Source organism: Anthonomus grandis, chromosome 7, assembly GCF_022605725.1.
Source record: "Anthonomus grandis grandis chromosome 7, icAntGran1.3, whole genome shotgun sequence".
In the NCBI taxonomy this organism is placed as follows: domain Eukaryota; kingdom Metazoa; phylum Arthropoda; class Insecta; order Coleoptera; family Curculionidae; genus Anthonomus; species Anthonomus grandis.
Window position 1 is genome coordinate 30580696 of NC_065552.1, and position 20266 is coordinate 30600961.

Here is a 20266-nt window from a genome sequence, read left to right on the forward strand (position 1 = left end):
TGCTTCTCAAGAGTGGTCCTCCTTTTATCAAACCATAAAATATCCAAAGAAGATTTCTGAAATTTTTACGATTCAAGTGCGACCGAGTATACCCGGAAACTGGTTTTCCATACACACAACTGTTGGAAAGCTTTTCATTTCTTATCCTAGAAAAATTAACTGATTTGCAGGTTTTATATAACTTGATTGATTCGCCTTAAATGTTACAATAGCCTAATTTTGTATTTGTTTTGCATATCAGCTAGACGCCTATAAATCTTTCACCTATCAAGACCTAGTTTGTTACTTGGGTGTCAAAATTTTAGAAAATTTCGACGAGTATCTTTTGTGTTTAATACTAAAAGTTTTGTTAGTGAAGTCGTCTATGTCATGAATGGATATATAATGCCGAGATGGCTTACCTGCATCACATTTATAGACTTGCCGATGGCAATTCATTAGAAGCTAGTCGGTTGTACCAGAAACGATTTCTTAATCGTAATGTGCCTAATAGAAAAACCTTCGTGAAAACCGTAAAACCGAAGCATTGAACCGAAATGGAGGACCCGGAAGGTCAATGATAGTAAGAACGGTAGAACTAGAAGAGAATGTGCTGCTGGCCATGGTAGAAGAAGATTTAGGTACCTCTACTCGAAAAATTGTAAATACTTGAAATGGAAGTAACGGGACAATTGGGCAGTAAGGAAGATTCCTCATTCCAAATTGTCCTGGATTATTGAAAGAATATTTGTTCTACCCATAGCACAAACAACAAGTTCAAGCACTTCTTTTTGCAGATTTTCTTTCACGTATTACATTCTGTCAATGGATTTTGCACCTATTGGGTCTTTTTACGGATGAAGCCAGTTTCTCAAGAAATGCAATAAAGAATTTTCTGAATTTTCACATTAACCATGTTTGGGCAGAAGAAAATCCACACGAGGTGCTTGAAGATCGCTTTCGATATCAGTTCTCGTTAAACGTTTGGGTGCGAAAAATAGGTGACTTTCTAATTGGACAGGTACTTCTACCATGAAGACTTATCGGCGAGGTATACCGCAACTTTTTGGAACAAACGCTACCTCAGTTTCTGCAGGATGTACCATTATGGCTATAAGAAATGCAATGTGGTTTATGCACGATAGTGCACCAGCGCAATTAAGCATTTTGGCTCGATAGTTTTATCAGTAACATACGGAGATCGCCCTAGGAGCTTTCTTAGACATTGAGGGAGCATTCGACAATACATCATATGACTCAATCAACCGTGCGATAGCAGCACGAGGAATACATCCCATGATTGGCGGCTGGATAACCCAAATGCTAAATCATAGGAAAGTAGCAGCAAATCTCAACAGCACAACGGTTAAGGCCAAAGTGTGCAGGGGAACACCGCAAGGGGGCGTACTGTCACCGCTGCTGTGGAACCTTGTATCGGACAGCTTGCTGACACGACTGGAGAGGCAGCTTATCCTCGCTATAGGATATGCTGACGATATAGTCATCCTTACACGAGGGGGTAGTCAGGCTCATGTATTCGAAAAAATGCAAAGAGCCCTGACTACTGTCGAGCACTGGTGTGAGGAAGAACAACTAAGGGTAAATCCCACAAAAACTACTCTGGTTTCCTTTACCAAAAGAAGGAAACTAGAGCCCATTAGAAACATAAAATTTTATGGAGAAAATCTGCGACTTGAAGACGAGGTCAAATATCTAGGTATAACCCTAGATAAAAAACTCAGCTTCAAGAAACATGTAATCCAGGCTACAAATAAAGCCACGAAAACTCTTATGTACTGTAAGAGAATGTTCGTTAGATCATGGGGACTGTCACCAAAAATGGTACATTGGATGTACACGACAATGGTTAGACCCATCATTACATACGCAGCACCTATATGGTGGCATGCGGCAGAAAAGAGGACTGTAATACAGATACTCAACAAAACACAACGAATAGCATGTCTAGGCATAACAGGAGCGATGTCAACAACGCCGACTGCTGCCCTAGAGAACCTGATAGGACTAAGCCCGCTACACTTAGTGGTACGGGCTGAAGCTATAACGGGGGCGAAGAGACTGCTGTCAAATGGCGCAACAATCCTATCGAAAGATGGGCACAATGCCTTATTTGACAAGATACAGGACCTTGGGTGCCTGGCCCTAAGAACAGACAGAACCAAGGTCACATACCTAGACAAACCTTTTGTCATCAAAGAGAAAAGGGGACCACTGGACGCAGAAGCGAACAGGCTCAGGCAAAGAGGTTACTCAGTATGGCACACGGCAACCAAACGATCCAAGATCGGGGTAGCTGTGGGCATGGTGGAGGACGAACAACAGGGCAGACAACTTATGCTAAACCTGGGCCTCGAAACAACAAATTTACAGGCAAGCATAATAGGAATACAAACCTGTGTCCAACTGATGAGAGAAGGGCTGCCAAGAGGCAAAACCTTCGCAATTTTCACAGGAGACCAGGCTGCAACACTTGCACTACAACAGTTCGAGACTAAGTCAAGGACTGTGCAAAGCTGCTGGGAGGATCTCAGGAACCTCGCCGAAGCGCAAAATAGGCCAGAGATAATCCTAGCAGAGAATATGGGCAACAATAAGGCTGCAAGAAGGGCTATCCAACTTGCAACCCAGGGAGCCAGCAACAGCCTCGTAGGCCCTGAACCAACATGTTGTGTCAGCGATAAGACCTGGAAGAGGGAAATCGGCAACTGGCTAACAAACCAGAACAAATTCTACTGGGAGCAGCTGCCAAAGATGGAACAATCCAAACAACTTATAGGCAGCCCACCCTTCAAGAAGGGTGAGAACATACTGGGCCTCTCCAGACAACAACTGCGAAGGGTCGCAGGGCTACTTACAGGCCATGCACCCAGCAGGAAACACCTGCATACGCTAGGGAAATCAGTTACCTCGCTACGTAGGGGATGCAATGAGGAGGACGATACAACTCTTCACATACTGTGCTTCTGTGAAGCATTTAATCAAACCAGGGCAACATTCCTGGGGGAAGAGAAACCCTCACCAGAGGGTATAAGAAATCTACCACTGGGCACAATCCTGGACTTCCTTGAAGCTACAGAATTGAACCTGTGGGACTAAACATATGGGACACAATAGAACTGCTCTTCTTAGCAGACCGCAGTGTAGGGAGCCACAAGGCACCACCCAGCGGTGGAGTTTTAGTGGGTATAGGACGAAACAGACTCGACACTGAGTCCCACACTACTGGGGGCGGCGCCGCGTAACCAGTGTTCATAAAGAATTTCTCCACCGACCCAAAAAAAAAAAAAAACATACGGAGATCGCTAGATTGGGCAAGATGGACTTCACGTATAGCCTAATCGATCTCCGGACTTAAACCTTCTGGATTATTTCCTTTGAAGATATCTAAAAACAATTGGTTTGTCCTATTTCAGTGGAAGATGTAGAAGATTTGAGAAATCGGATAATTAGTGCTTGATGTAACGCAATCAAAAACGATCTTCATGTTTTTGAAAGAGTTCGGGAGTTGATGAGGAGAAGATTGGATTCTTCATCCGAACGGAATGTAGTTATGTTTGAACAGTTCTTATAGATTAAGAAATATTACGTGTAATTTTTGATAATAAATAGTTGGTATTGTCAACATTCCTGTTCGAGCCGTATCTTCAAACAACGTCCTATCAAAAATCATAAAAGGATAAAATATTTTTAAAATAGTCCAAGGAATAATCCCTTAAATTTTTGCTATAGATGCTAAGATACATATGAAAATAAACTAAAACCACTACTATATAGACTACTAAATGAACTAGTTATTTATTCGATAATACATTTGAATCTCTCTTTACTCTACATAATTAAAATTAGGCTCGATTAATCCCAAATAAATACCATTTAAATATGGACCTGTGAAACAACTATCAATTTCGAATTTCAACGAAAAGATTTACATATTAAATTAAATCAAATAATGGAAATTTTTGTTTAAATGCATACTGAAGTGACCGCAGAATAAAATAAGCCCGAGGCCGAGCGTGTGTATTTCATTTAACGACAAACGCACCAAATTTGTTTATTTGCCAAATATTTCTAGGCGGACGAGCAGTACGTAATGTTATTTTAAAAAAGCATTTTCATTAGACTTTTTTTTGATTTTCTCTCTGGCTTGTTTTGTGTAGGTGATTGATAACGTTTTGCCTATTTGTTTAATGTTGGCTTTTGTTTTTCGAAATAGCTTGGTGTTTAATTGAGTTTCGCACGTTTTTTTCATTTGACTAATCTTTAGCCAGTGTGACAAGCTATAGGTAAACCTTTTTAGCTAATTTACTTTTGTTTATCAAATGTAAAGCTTTCATTGTTGACTGACACTAATGACATAAGTTTAGGTCCTTCGATGATCTTTTGTACAACGTTGCCATATTTTACATATTCTTTTAACCTAAATATTCTACAAGTAAAAAATACTATAACATGTGTTAATATTTACTTTAGCTAAATACATGTTTACCTTAACATTTTTGATAAAAGAATGATTTTCGATTGCAAGTTAAATTCGATTTATTTGAATCGGTCTTTCCTCTACATAGTCCAAATTAGGCTCGATTAATTCCAAATAAATACCATTTACATATCAGAACTGGGGAACAACTATCAATTTCGCATTTGCGCGAAAAGATTTACATATAAAATTAAATTAAATACTGGAAATGTTTGTTTAAATACATACCGGGAAGACTGCAGAATAAAATAAACCAGAGGCCGAGCGTGTGTATTTCATTTAACGAAAAACGGATCCAATTTGTTTGTTTGTCAAATGTTTCTAGGTGGACGAACAGTATGTGCGTAATGTTATTTTAAAAGAGCCTTTTCATTAGCCTTGTTTTTGATTTTTTTCTGTGGATTGTTTTTAATAGGTGATCGATAACGTTTTGTCTGTTTGTTTAATGTTGGCTTTAGTTTTTTAGAATTGCCTTAATTTTCATTTGAATTTGTTACGTTTTCTTTTGATGTAAAATGGCAGCTAGTGCAGTATTTAAGGGATTTTTTGTTTAACTTTACTTTTTTAAACCTAAATGTTTGGTAAGTAAAAAATATATTAACATGCATTGATATTTACTTTACTATATACATGTTTAAATTAAAAAATTCTATAACAACATAATTTTCCATTGCAAGTTGAAGATCAAGTTTAAGAAAACACAAAACTTACGTAATGATAAAACCATTGTTAATGCTGCAATATTAAATATTAACTTGAAAAACCTCTTAAGTAAAGCAGAATTTGATAAAAATGTATTAATTCTGCTGTAAAACTATAGCAAAGCGTGTGCCGAAAAAGGATATGGAAGTAACAAATTTCTTGTATATTTTTTTTAGTTTCTATAATTAAGTCATAAAAAAATAGGATTTATGGAAATAAAAAACTTTTAATAGAATGTGTAATTTACGTACCAGGTACTTAAAAACTTATTTCGTAGCGTACACTCTTAAAAATAGGTGAATAAAAATTCAACAATTGTATAGATTTTACAAACAATTTGATTCTGGAAATGGTACAGAACCAATTTGTGTAGAATTTCTCTATGCTATTGTGTTTAAACAACTGTGGTTCTATAATCAACAAATTGTGTATCAATTTGATTTATTTTATTGTATATATAGTACACTATTTGTGGACTTAAATTCGACAATATTTTATATTTATTTAATATAATTGTTCAGTAAAAAAGCAAACTCTTAGTGTTTTTTTAACATGGTATGTACAGGAAAAAAACACAATTTGTGCATTTTAAATACACACGTTAGTGTAGGTTGTTTTAACAATATATTTTATTTTCTTTCATTTCAACTATTAAATTTTATTACAAATGTATAATAATACTATATATTGTTTTATAAATTTAAATATAGTGTAGGTTACTTATTTTAGGTTTGTATATCAAATTAACATAAGAACTGGAGTTTTTTATTACAATGTTTTGTATTTATATTCATAAAAATTTAAAATACATTTTAGAGAATTTCGTCATAAATCTGTGTAGTAATAAATTCTAGTGAGCTTGGGAAAAACAGGATAAAAAAAGCTGTTTTTTTATTTTAACAATTTATTTAATTGTATGAAATATTTTCGAAAATTCCACCATTAATACATTAAAGCAATGTATTAAATCTTTTCTTCAATCGTTTCAAACCTAAGTTTTTTCCATAGATATTTTACACTGTCTCCTTTATAGCTCCATGTAAGTTTAGGGGATCTTGGTGGACACGATATATCTACAGGAGCCTTCCTTCCTATCCAATAAAAAAAAATCTTAATTATTTGTTTTAATAGTAATAGCCTAGGTAATTTTTAAGAAATTTTTAAAATTTAATTTTAAAAGGTTTTTAGTTTGTTGATAATAGTTTAGTTACCATAGTCACATATCCAAACATTATTTATTTTCTTGTTTCCATAGCAACTAGACTAAACCAAAATAAACAGCAAGAAAAATGAACAATGGTTATAAAAGCTTATTTTTTAAAAACAACCCTATCATGTGATACATCATTAAAATCAGATTCCGAGATCCCTGTACAAAACATCGAAAAAAGCTCACCCTGTATATATCGTATTTTTCCTCCTCTCTAAGGTTTTAATAATTAAGTAGGAACTTTAGTTTCTTATTTAAAGGTTAAATTTAAGATTTTTGAAAAGTGGCAAACTGTCTTCTCCCTGGTCTTAACTGGATGCCACAGGAAATTGTTATTGTCATGAATGTACATCTTTTATGCTGTAGAAATCTTAAAAACAAAGTAATTACAAAAAAAGATGATCTTCTCGTTAACTTACCAAGTCTTCGACCCTATTGGATTTTTGTGCTTAGTTATTTTGATACCTTTGTTCAGCTTTCCCCATTATGTTTGATTGGTAATGTTATGCAAAGAAAATCTTACCTGGGTTGAACCTATCAATGAGATCATGGGCAGATCATTTAAATTATAAGTTAAAGCCTTACCTTATCTATACTATTAGCCTTATCTACCTATCTATAGTTGTGAAAGTTATACTTGCTAGATTTAGTATCTGTGGACTGCGGTTCACTTTTATGAAAAGTTTGATTTAAGTTTAAACAAACCACATTTATAAAGACTTACATAAAGCATTTCAATGCAATGACAATATTTGGTTTTTCTAAACCAAGTTAACCAAAGGACGAGAGTGTGAGAGCTAGTGGCTGCCCACAGTGACTAGGTATATGTAGGTATAGGAGTTCACATTTCCTTATAATGCTACTACAGGACTTGAAAAGGACGGTACAGGATTGTCAGACAGTGCTATGATTAAGTAGATACCATTTTGTAATACAAATTGAAATACAAATGCAATAAAGGTTACAAATTTAACCGACCTCTACATTAAAATTGGATAGGTACAAAGATAAAAAAAGATGTAAAAAAAGTAAGTATACCTACTTATCTATTCTATAAGTAAAGTTATCAGCTATCACTAAAAAACTAAATAGGTACCAGCTACCTGTATAAACATCAAAATATCCAGTAAATTCCAAAGTATACAATAAATGCAAAAAAAATATGGTGCTTACCTAATTACCTACCTACAAACTGCTCCTGGAGTTGGTCCAATAAACCCCACTCCTTAAGTTTATCTTCAACGAATATATCCATTTTTTTCTTATGCAATTTTAACACTTAACGAAACGAAAAAACCTTAAAACAAATTAATGCCGGCCGATTGATTGAAGGACTGAAGAATGAACAGTTGAACACCTGTGGCACTGGGAATTATAGCAATGCTGCCATCAAATGTATCTTAAAGATTACACCGCTAATTAAAAAAGTTACGTTTCCTTTTTCCTTACGCGTGTTATTATCACGATATTATTTAAATAAATAAAATTAGAACCTATGCTGATTGGGCTTATTTTTAAATATCCTATTAAATCATTTTCAATTAACTTTAAATCGACTGCAAATTTTGATGCATACCTTTACAACTGTTTAATATTGAATCTGGCAACATTGACGCTAACAACGAAGTTCTAGCGGCAAAGGCAAGGGCGTCGGGCGCGTCCTCCTTTATACACAATTGTGTATAATAACTACATAATACATAGTTTAAAATTCTATAATTGTGAAGGGCTATTAGCAAGAATCTTTTTTATTCTACGCAATTGTAAATAAAATCAACACAAGCCAGAATAAAAAAATAATTAAAAATTGTAGTAAAAATATACTTGGTTATTAGATTTTTTACCAAACTGCATTGGATTTAAAAAAAAAATGTGGAATATTTATACACATTATCTTAATAATTAATATCCACTTATGGTGTATTAATTTAATATGCAATAATTGTATAAAATATACACATTAAAACATATACAAAATGCGTGAGAATTTTTATACAGGACTGTGAAATATTATCTAACAATTGTGTATTAAAATTAAACATTTTTTTTTACACAACAAAATGTAAAAAAATCCATCGGGATTTTTCTGTGTGTAGTCGTTTGTAATTTCGAGATACAATGAAACGGTCTAAACTGATTTCTGTAAAGTTTTCAATAAAAGTGATCATTCTATGACATCAAAGATCACAGGTAGCAAGTGACCGACAAACAAGGAAGAATAAATCTCCATGAATACTATGAGTATCGCCATAGGTCACAACATTTGGGAAAGACAGTTCTACTGTGGATAATATTAAGGATTATGTCACTTGATTAGGATAGTTAGAGCTGGCCAGTTATCAATGAGGTATTCATGCATATTCTTATAAATTGTTAGGATGTTTAGAGTGTGAGGGTTGAGAATATTCAAATTTGAATAAGCGTTTGAAATTATATGCACTGCATTTGAAAATTGTTAGGACAGAGAAATTTTGTTGAACTTTACGTTCAACATGAAGGTATAGTTTATTAGATGCTTGCTGAGGAAAAGTACTTTTCAGTTCCTTGGACTTTTTATTCTTACAGGAATTCATTAATCCTTTTCTACGATGTGTGATAACTTAGGTCTTATCTTTAATCTCAGAGATAACCATTGATCTTGCTGAATGGTAATGGAAAGACCAAGATTTTTTTTTATTTTTTTTTTCATATTCTTGGTGAATCTCGTATAAATTCTTACTGTTTTTTGTTTACTGCTCGTACCGTTTATCAAAATTTACCTTATTGTATAGTTTTCAGTACGAATCTTTGATTTGATCAGGTGTATCAATCTCTTAATAGTGCATATTTCATTTGTTTGACTATTTTGTGCAAAAAATGGCCCGAAAACAATGAACTAGTGGACATAGTACTTACCTATGGAGAGTACGTACCAAGAGAATATAACCACAGTATGCAGGTTGTATGCAGAAAGATTTCCTTTAATAAATTATCCGATGCCACGTATGTTTGTTAGAGGGTATTTAAAAGAGTAACGAGGTGGCCAAGCTGGAAGAGCTGCTCAACCTAAAGAAGACCCAAAGATGAGTAACTTGAAGTTTCTCATATTAAAGTGTGGAAGGCAATACGAGAATAATAGTATTACTTTTATCATTATTAACGAGTACAAGAGTTACAACCTGAAGATCATCCTACAAGAGTTATATTTTGCCAGTGGCTTTTAGAACACTTCAACCATATTTGTGTATTAGAAAATCCGCATGCTGTAAAAAGATGTAATTTTTAACATACATTTTCATAACTTAAAAGTTATAATATAATTCATAGTACTAACTTTAACAATAATTAGTGTGATTCTTATTTATTCATATTATCTTAATTAGATAATGAATCCACTAGAATGAAACGCAAAATTTTACTAGACCACAAATTAGCCTGTGTTCAAAATTTTTCATTTCCTACATTGATACCAAGATAAAAAAAAGTTTTTGTTTTCTTTGTAAATAAATAAATAGGTTATTATACTATAAGGAGCAGAGAAGCAAGAAGCTGGTAAAATTTGTAATATAGTTTTCGAAGTTTTCGATAGTATGCTCATTCCAGCGAAGATGTTGATCAATGTATAAGCCAAAATATTAAATTTTATTCATTTTCTGTATACTTGAACAGGTACAAGTAGTATTTAATAAATTACAGGTTGTGGCATGAATTTTGATAACAGATTGTTCAGGTTGATCGGCAGGCGTTAATGAAAATGCTATACATTTAGTTTTTATAACGTTTAGGCTTATTTTATTGCTACTGATCCATTTTTGTAAGCCGCTAAGGCCTTATTTTGACAGTTAAATGTTGCTGTCAAGAAAAAGTTCAAGTCATTATTCATTGTCCCAATTCATTAATATAAACCAAAAATAAAACTGGTCCCAGGACTGTGCCTTGAGGTACTCCGGTGCCAATGACCGTCCCGCTACTTAATGTATCATTACACCGCACTTTTTGGATACGATTTTCTAAATGTGATTTAAAAAGGTCTAATGGCCTCTCACTCCAATACGCTCCAGTTTTCTTAATAGCAAGGAGTGAGCGACCGTGTCGAATGCTTTAGCAAAATCCATGTAGATTGCGATGCATTTTTTACTTTGCTGCATTTTAGATAGTATATCCCGGTACCAAAAAAACACAGCATCCTAAGTACTTTCACTTTGCCTGAACCCAAACTGTTTATTATAAATAAGATTTTGTGATTCAAAAAAATCCACTAGGCGGGCTTTAAAACATTTTTCCCATAACTTGGAAAAGTTACTTAGAAGTGAGATTAGTCTATGTCATTTGATATGGGTCGCCACTTTTGAAAAGTGGAATAACTTATAGCATTTAAATTTAAACTATTTCATTTAAATGGTTGGCGTGGTAAATGGCATACTTATTGGACCCTACTTTTTCCACCTCGACTGACTGATGAAATTTATTTAGATTTTCATCGGCACAATCTGCCGCAATCATTAGAAAATGTTCATCTAAATGTGACACAGAATATGTGGTTCCTATATTATGAAGCTCCACCACATTTTTGACGAGAAATTGATGAACATCTAAATAATAAGTTTCCGAATAAATGGATAGGGCGCAAGGAACCCATTTCTTGTCCTCGTTGTTTCCCAGACTTAACGCCTTGCGATTTTTGCTTTGGAGATTTGAAAGAGGTATATCATCATGAAGCAGTAACTATTTGGGAAGAACTTTAAGAGCGCACGAATAAATGGGGACAATTTTGAACCATTTTTGTAAAAATGTTCAATAATGGGAAGTAAAGTCGAAATTATACTCATTTGTAGTTACGTCATCCAGGTGAGAAAAAACGTATGGCATAGATATTTTTGCCAATCAAAATTAGGTCAGAAACTTTACCATCGCCTTCAGAAATTAATAGGCTACTATGTATTTTTATACGTTCAGAGATTAACAAATGATTTATTTTAGCAGCATATTATTATATTTTTATATTCGTGTAAATCCTTTCATTCCCAAAAAATTTAAAAAAATCTTGTAGTATTTATTGTATTATTAACATACTTAACAATTAACAAATATTATTATAATTAATCATAAATAATCGGACATAAACAACAAGTCCGAAACGGAATTGCACTTTAAATTGAGAATGTGATAGAGCGAGCCGTAGATGCAACAAAATTGAGCACAACAACGATCGCAAATATAAAGAAGAATGGGATGAAATCAGATCAGGATTACGCTGCTCATATATTTTCCAAGCAAAAGACCGCAAAAACCAAATCTACAACATATTTGAAAAGTAGAATTCGGCACGAGCAGTAGACGTAACAAAACCGAGCTTACAAAAATTGTGAATAATGGTATAAAATTATTTTAACTCACTGGGAAAAATTTAAATACTGACAATTTAATTTACGTTCATGAAAAAAATGCTGCTTGAAGGAATATGTTAACACATTAAAATGAAAATACCATTCCAGAAAATAAAACATACAAACTCAAAAAAAACACGCCATATTGCATTACCAAGTTAATGAAATTGCAACGATATGATTAAATACTTAAACGACGATCATAAAATAAAATTTGGTAGAATAAAAAAAGCTTAATCAATCTCGTCAGTATTGTCAGAGTCAGAACTGAAATCAGAGATATTGTCTTCGTCATTGTCGTCTTCGTCAGTCGTAATCACAAGTGGCAGAATGTCATAGGCATCACACACTTGTATTGCCTCCCAAGCCTTTTCAATTACCTTTTCTGTATGAAAAACATATTTTTGCCAATGATTTATAGAAATTTCGTTTATTACCCTTTCCCATGTAGTCAGAACTTCTGAAGGTGACCCCTTAAAATTGAAAATATATTGATCATATTTTCGTTTACATTCCGACCATACCATTTCAATTGCATTAAACTGGCAATGGTATCGTGGCAGTCGCAAAATTTTGTGTCCTAAAGGTTTAACATATTCATCAAGGAAGGACTTTTTTTCACTAGGGCAGTTTCTGCGTGCAATACTCCATATTTTATCTCTCATGGCCTTTTCTGGAAAGCCAATATTCTTTTTCTTCAACCATTCGGTCAGTCTCTGCTTTGTCGAAGATTTTCTCGGGATTTCTTCTAATAAACCAGAATGGTAACTTGCATTGTCCATGATTATAAGTGACTTTGGGGGAAGATTTGGAACCAGCTGAGTTTTAAACCAGTTTTCGAAGTTTTTCCTGTTCATATTGACATGATAATCTCCCGTCTTTAACCCATTCTTGAATATTAAATTTCCACCCTTGAGGAAGCCATCTTTGGTTCCGGCGTGGACCACGATATAACGATGACCTTAAAAATAAAAGATAATTCAATTCTCTTCATTTAGAAATCATTCTTCCAGAACATAAATTTAATATAATTAATAAGTAATGTTCCATGCCCATACGAGTAGTGTATGGAGTTAAATTCCCTCATATTGTCTTAAAGAGAAATTATACGAAACTATGAAAAAAGATGAAATTATGAAGTTAGAGGGCCCTTACAAGGGCAATAGTTTTTATTCAAAAAAACAAAACTAAAAAGATAACCAGATAATTTTTACCTTCACTGTTTTTCCTTGAATCCGTGTGCTTGGTGTCATCTTGCCAGCTACTACGAAATGATCCCTTGCTAAATATCCACGTCTCGTCAATGAAAACTGGAGTAAAACCTTCCGGACCTACATTTCTATTTTTGATATACTCCCTTAAAAAATGGATTCTTTTATGAACAATATTTGGCAAGTCCATCAAATATTTTCTATTATTTAATTTTTTCCACTTGAAGCCTATACTATTGATCCATCTTCTTAAGGAGTCAATGGAAAACTCAAAATATTCAATTTCTTCCCTGAACTTTTCTCTTATTGTTGCCAATATTACATATTCTTTTCTGGCGTAAGTACATAAAATAAATTGTGTCCCGAAATCTATGTTTCAAATATGTTGTAATTTTGATTTTTGCTGTCTTTTGCTTGGAAGATATACGGGCTGCGTAATCCTGATCTGATTTTATTCTTCTTTATATTTGCGATCGTTGTTGTGCTCAATTTTGTTGCATCTGCGGCTCGCTGTATCACATTCTCAATTTGAAGTGCAATTCCGTTTCGGGCTTGTTCCTTTTCCAGTTGAAAAAAAGCCATTATATTTAAAATCATCAGCTGCGATTGTTCATTATACCTATTATATCTTTTTTTAGGCATGATCTAACACTTTTCGAAATAACTTTCAAGAACAAGTTGACAAGCCAATATTTTTGATTGACAGTGACGGATATTTCACATAACCTAGTATATAAAAGATGAATAATCATCAGACACCAATTTTTTTTCAAAAGTTTGTTGTCGCCGCTGTTCGGAATATGCTAAACAAAGATAAACAAAAATGACGTCATTACAAATGGGTATAATTTCGACTTTAACTCTTATTATACAACTTTTATATAGACACTTTTTAGTATGTGGGTCATTCTCATTTAAAGTCGTCAAACCAATAGTGAAAATCGTTCATTACAAAATATTTAATATTATGCAAAAAAACAAACAAATCATTTTCTAATCATGTTTTATAACACAATTTGGCAAAAGCAGTGCAATTTTTTTTTTATTTTACCCATTTTTGAGTGATTCTGCTTACTGAACTTTGTCAGGTTCGTCACTATTTCTTAAAAGTCAGAAAATTAGCCTTAGACCCAGGTTAAGAATTCTTTTTAAAACATTAATTATTGCAAGAAGCCGATGGGTAATTTATTTTTTTTAGTTTCTATTTTTCTATAAAAAGCAATACCATATTTTATGTGTTTTTCTAAATAGTGACGAACCTGACACTGATGTAACAAACCTGACAATGATGCTAAAAATTGATAGAAAACAAACACATTTAAATAATAATTGTTTTTTTTTTATTAAATGGCTCCAATTACAAAAACATTTAACCAAAAATGTAAATTCTAAATTTAACCAAACATAACAAAATAAACTCTAAATTTTAAGTAACTCATAACAAATAATAAAATACTTAGGTTAAATTAGTTGATGCCTTCCCCATTTTCAAGCCAAAACGGCGTTTTAAACTGTAAAATTCGTTTAGTTGCATTAGTAGGTGCTTCAATAGAACCCACTATATCTTCAAATTTATACCAGATCTTGTCTTCCTTGATTGGCCAAATGTATTTATTGACTCCTACAGAATGCAGAACTTTAATTTCACAGGATTCATCGTTATTTGTATCAGTAACAACGCCCGGATATATCACATTGTTATATTTAACAAGCAGCCATTGATCAATTTTTACATTTTCAAAGGTCACAGGTAAAAATTGTTGTTGTTGAAGCTGTTGTTGAGGAGTGGTATCTTCTGGGTTATCGTCTGAATCTACAGTTTCACAGTCTTGATAATACATCCGTTGCAATGAATGACAATCACATGTTGTAGGCAATTTCTTGCAAATACACGATAATTCGCGTCCATATAAATCGGACTCAGAATCTTTCAAAATAATTTGACCTACTTTCATAATGCCTTTAGTCATTTTGTAACGATTATTTATTTCTTTTTTGGAATCAAAGTTAATGACATCTTCTAAATCGATCCAATAAAGTTTCACATTTACTTTTCCTTGAAGAATCCTAAATAACGCTTCTGCATCTGGAATGTCATTCCCTTTACAGACAAGTCCATCAGCTACTCTTTTGACTGCAGCCCCAACACCATCCGGAGCACCCTTACCATGCGAAGCCTCTGAAAAGTTCCATGAAGCATTTGAAAATCCATAATCTCTAAAATATGTATTCAAATAAAAAAAATTGTCCTTGTTGCGGTATTGTGATGTTGGGCCATCACTAAAGAAGTTAACAGTTTGCACACCATTTTGTTTTAGTTCTTCTAAAACAGGACGTAAGTGGGCCCAAATAGCAGGAGGGTCATGCCGAGTACAGGAAGAAATGGTACATATACTTTCAGGAGGTTTATTGTCATAGTAAACTACAACGGTATGGAGACTGGCCTGGTTGTGTGAGGAACCGAAATGCATTGCCTGTATTTCTGAACTCATTTTGCATGAGTAATTTTCAGAAAAATCTATATGTACAACAGCCTCTTCAAAAGTTAGTTCAGAAATACTTTTTTGCCTTTGACTGGCTTGATGATTTTTTTTAAAGACATGCCAACAGAACATTGTTTTTAGTTCTGCATTAAAATTTGTGCATAGGTTCTTTAGCATTCCAGATTCACGGATAAGCTTTGTTTTATTAACAAAAAATGTTTTGCCTGATTTGCTTCTTTCCTCTTTTTCAAGTTTCCAAAAGTTCCAATTAACTAATTTATTTGGATCTTTAATATCCGCGAGGATTATAGCGGCCTGATCTTGGCATTTTGGGCAGATATTTTTCATGCAATCTTTTGATTTTACATCACACGTAACCAGCTTACATACGTTTTCGATGTTGCGTTCTGTGCATATTTTTTCTTTTACTAAAGTATCCAGTTTATGCTGTATATTGGAATGTTTTTTGCACAAGCAAGAATCTCTATCGGAAAGTTTTGGTTTCACAACCCAACAAGGTCTATGCCTGCAAAATGTCGCAAAACTAATTTTACTACATGGAAACTCTTTGCAAAACTTTTCATAAAGATTTTTAAGGGTTTCCTTTAGCAATCTTTTCTGATATTTGATCTTGCCTCGTGTTACTGTTTGTTTTTTCCCGGTGTTAACGTAGTTATGTCATCTCTATTAAAAAAGTCTCGTATTTTTTTATGAAGTGGATGTAAAGTAAGTCGACATCTTCCTTTCCCTTTTGACATTGTAGTTGAAGAATGACATTGGAGTACCTTTTGAGTTCTTGTTAAAAATTTATATTTTTTGACAATGGTTCCACTAGTGGCTCTAGAAATAATTTGCTTTTCTTTTTCGTTGTTTGTTTTTGAGTAATTGTCTTTTATTTGTGCAACTAGTGCATTATGAAAAACTAGAGTTTTTTTTACAGTTTCAGGAACATTATATCCTTTGGTATCTTGGATGGCTTTACTGTAAGGACTAGCTGTTTCACTTTTATGACTCCCTGCCACAACATTCTTTTTCTGGTATCGCTGGCAACGTTTCTTATACTTCCGTAAAGACTGCTTTGTTTTTTCCAAGTCCTTTTCCAAACGCTTGATTTTCCTGTATGCAGCAGTTCTGTCCTTGCGAAGTCTCTTTCTTCCGGAAGACCTGTTAGCCTCTAAGTAAGATTGATTTCTTGGAGGTTCATTTACTATTCCAACATCTTCCATAGGAATATGATCGGGCAGGGGTATCGGACTTCCCGGTGGAGTATTTTGCTGAAGAAATTGGTCCTGTTCACGTTCATGTTTTTTTATCTGCCGACTTTTCTGTTGGTACAATCTCCATTTTTTTCTTTGGTAACGCTGCTCCCTATCGGAAAGTTCTTCTATAGACTTTTTGGACTTCTTTGCCCTCTTTCGGCTTTTTTCCAAATATTCTTGTCTTTTTTCGGGGTTTTCTTTCAGTTTTTCTCTATAACGCTTTGCACGTTCAGCCGGTGTTAACGGCATTGCTGAAAATAATGTCTACTTTACTACTTTTAACGTCAGGTTCGTCACGAACTTGTCAGCTGCGTTACGAAAGAATAGTAACGCAGCTGACCGTGACGAACCTGACATTTTATTAAAAATAAGACTATTTGACTATGACCGGCGACCGGTATTTTATTGTAAACATAACCTAACTTTTAGTTTGCTTTGGTTAACAAAATACAATAATTAGTTTTAAGAAAATATAAAGAAATTTAAAGTTATTTGCGTGACGTAACTGACAAGCAATAAACATACTCACCTTAAAGTCACAAGAAAACACTTTTTTAAACACAGTATTTAACTAAAAAAACACTTTCTTTACACTGCGTAGCGACACTATGGTTTCATTTAGCAAGCAGGTGGTTAACTGGAAATAGTAAATTGGTCCATATAAGAATTTTACGCTTTCTTAATAGTAGTGACGAACCTGACATATTTTTTAGAGACAATACTTTGAAAGAATTTAATAAATACGAAAAGCAAAGACGTGTTTCCTATAGGCGAAAAGTTAAAAATTAAATCAATATTTTTTAGTTATCTAAGTAAAGCCTAAGTAAAAAACAATTCCTTAACGAAAAATCATGATAGTATGAAAGCAACTAAGAAAGAGACCGTGACGAACCTTGACATTTTGTGACTTTAAAATGAAATAAAATTACATTGATAAAATCAAGATATATTATTTCCTAAACATGTGATTAATCCGTGTTTAGTTTTTATTTTAAAACATCTAATCGACACTAACAAACAAAACCTGAAGAAAAAAGTCTTGAAGACATCAAATATCAAAGTTAAATGAGAATGACCCATATTACCTTTTTTTGACGAGTTCAACATAAAGGTAAAATAAATGACTTATCTTTGAAAACTGTGTATTATGGTTGAATTTAAGTGACGCAGATTTGGTCATACCATGCAAATTGCGTCATTTTAAGTTCCAGACACTGCTAGTCTTTTTGTATTTTAATTAATGGAGATTTAAGGTAAATAATAAAATTTTTTAAAAATATATTATTAAAATTAAAATTCCATTTTCTTGACATACTTATTTTCAGTTTTTAATCGCTTATTTCCATTTGGACATATATTTCTGTGTAAGAAATAGTTTACCACGTTAAACAAATTATTCTTGAATTTCTGTCCCTATCTAAGTTTCTTTTACTTCTTCAGTCTACATCTGGAGGATACTGTTATCAAGTCATTCTTGTAACTGAAAAAAGTTAAAGTTATATTAGTGTTATTACACAGTCGTGTTTTTTACACCAGTCAAGTAGAAAATAAGAATATTAAGAAAATATCATCTTAGATAATAAATCTTTCTCTAAATTTTAGTATAAAAAATCAAATTTCATCTGGTCAACTTTTGACGCCTGCTATACTGATATCCACGGTTGCCAAAACGTGCATAATGTCTCCTTTAGTCATAAGTTCCTGAACAACTTTAGAAAGTCAAAAATTTTAATTTTTTAATAATTATCGGTTTTCTTATAGGGCCTCCAGGTCCCCCAGGTCCACCCGGTCCCCCGGGAAAGAGAGGGAAAAAAGGCAAAAAGGGAGAAGCAGGCGAACCAGGGATAGCGGTAAGAGAACGAATATATAATAAATTTGCATCGATGGTTTTTTTTTTGTAGTTATTTTTTGCTTGTTAGTTATTTTCGTAACTGTTGTGATTTTTGTTTTTTTTTTCTACCGTAGGGAATCCCAGGCACTCCAGGCAAGAACGGCTTTCCGGTAGTAAATTATTTGATTACTTATATTTTAACTCTTTTAGTGCTTTTATAGTGCATCGCTACAATCATAATGTTATATTCTTTCTTTTTTGAATCCTTGTTGCATGTCTACATCCACTAAGAACTCATAGATAAGAAATAGTATCAAACCGATTCATTCTTCTTAACCATTCATTTATCTTCTTTCCTCACTTTCTTCTCTTTTCTTCCAAATTCGTTTCTAAAATTTTTATTTTATTCCTCTAGGGTCCCATTGGACTGGAAGGTCCCAAAGGAGAGCCAGTAAGTTATAGTTTTATTATTTTTAGATTTAAATAATGTGTTAATAATAATGGACGTTTCAAGGATTCAAAAATGAAAATTTGCCTTTATCAGACACAAATTGAGTAACGTTTGTTTATACTATTTTGTTCCCTACCCATTTATAAGTCAAGTTTCCGTGCAACGTTAAAATGCGCAGTTGCTAGTCTATCTAGATTGTGAAGTAGTAACTACCATGGACAATTTTTTTTTAATATTTTAACTTAATCATAATTACTGAAGGCATATTTTCTCTCTTTATGGCTAATTTCAGTCAAGTCGACATAGTGGCCTATGACAGACTCATTTGAAATGAAACGTGCGTCAATTTATACGAATATTCAGTTGATTCAATAGATGGATCAGACATTATTGAATAATTAGGATCTCTTGGATAAATAATTTCCACCCATGTCACGTAAAGTAATATTGATTGTTTTTTTTGTACCCGACAGGGCAAACTTAATTTTCTTGGAACATTGTGATTTGATTCTGCCACTCTTATCTACATTAAATTATAATATTCATAGATATATTAAACTGGGGTCATCCTCTTTTTCCAAATTCGTAACTGGTGGATATTAAAAAAATAATAATAAATTTCTTCTTTATTTAGACCTGCAGAATCTAATGACTTCAGGTTTTTTAAAGGAATGCTATGAAAATTAAAACATACACATCAAAACATTCTGTTATGGTTTAGAACATATTCTGAATTGTGCTGAGGTTGCATCACTTCACATGTATGGTGACGATACTATTAAATAAATTAGCAAAATAAGTCAATGAAGATAACTGTTAGATAAAACAACTTTACACTCAAGGGTATCTAAGACCCGATTTTATTTTTAATGATTTTAAGGATGTTTTTGCAAGTTATGGTATTTTAAGAGATCATTTAAAAATATATACTAGTTAAAATTAAAAAAATATATACAGGGAGAGCAAAAAATTGTGGGACAAATATATCTCAGCGGGATTTTTAGGTGGGTTATAAATATCCCTAGGGGCCAAAAAAACATATTTCAAAATTTTTATTTTTTTTATTCACAAAAAGACAACCCGCAAAGGTAAGTATTTTAGGATGAATGATAAAGCGCAAAACAATGCTTGCACAACCCTACATCGCACATTGCACAAATAGTAGTGGTTCTACGTTCTTTTTTCTGAAGAGCGCAACGAGCACATCTTCGCCGTTTTGATGTTTCTATTGAAAGGTGATCACCCACATTTTTCATTACTTTTGATCTCTTTGATG

General features: G+C 33.2%; 1 protein-coding gene across 4 annotated transcripts in view; it reads left to right on the forward strand.

Moving 5' to 3' along the window:
* LOC126738858 (collagen alpha chain CG42342-like) overlaps positions 1-20266 on the forward strand; it is a 328471-nt gene that overhangs the window by 227227 nt on the left and 80978 nt on the right. For all 4 annotated transcript variants that reach the window (XM_050444322.1, XM_050444324.1, XM_050444323.1 and 1 more), the window contains exons 2-4: positions 18470-18558; positions 18674-18709; positions 18955-18990. In XM_050444322.1, the coding sequence (XP_050300279.1) occupies positions 18470-18558; positions 18674-18709; positions 18955-18990 (161 nt within the window). The remainder of the gene's footprint in view (positions 1-18469; positions 18559-18673; positions 18710-18954; positions 18991-20266) is intronic.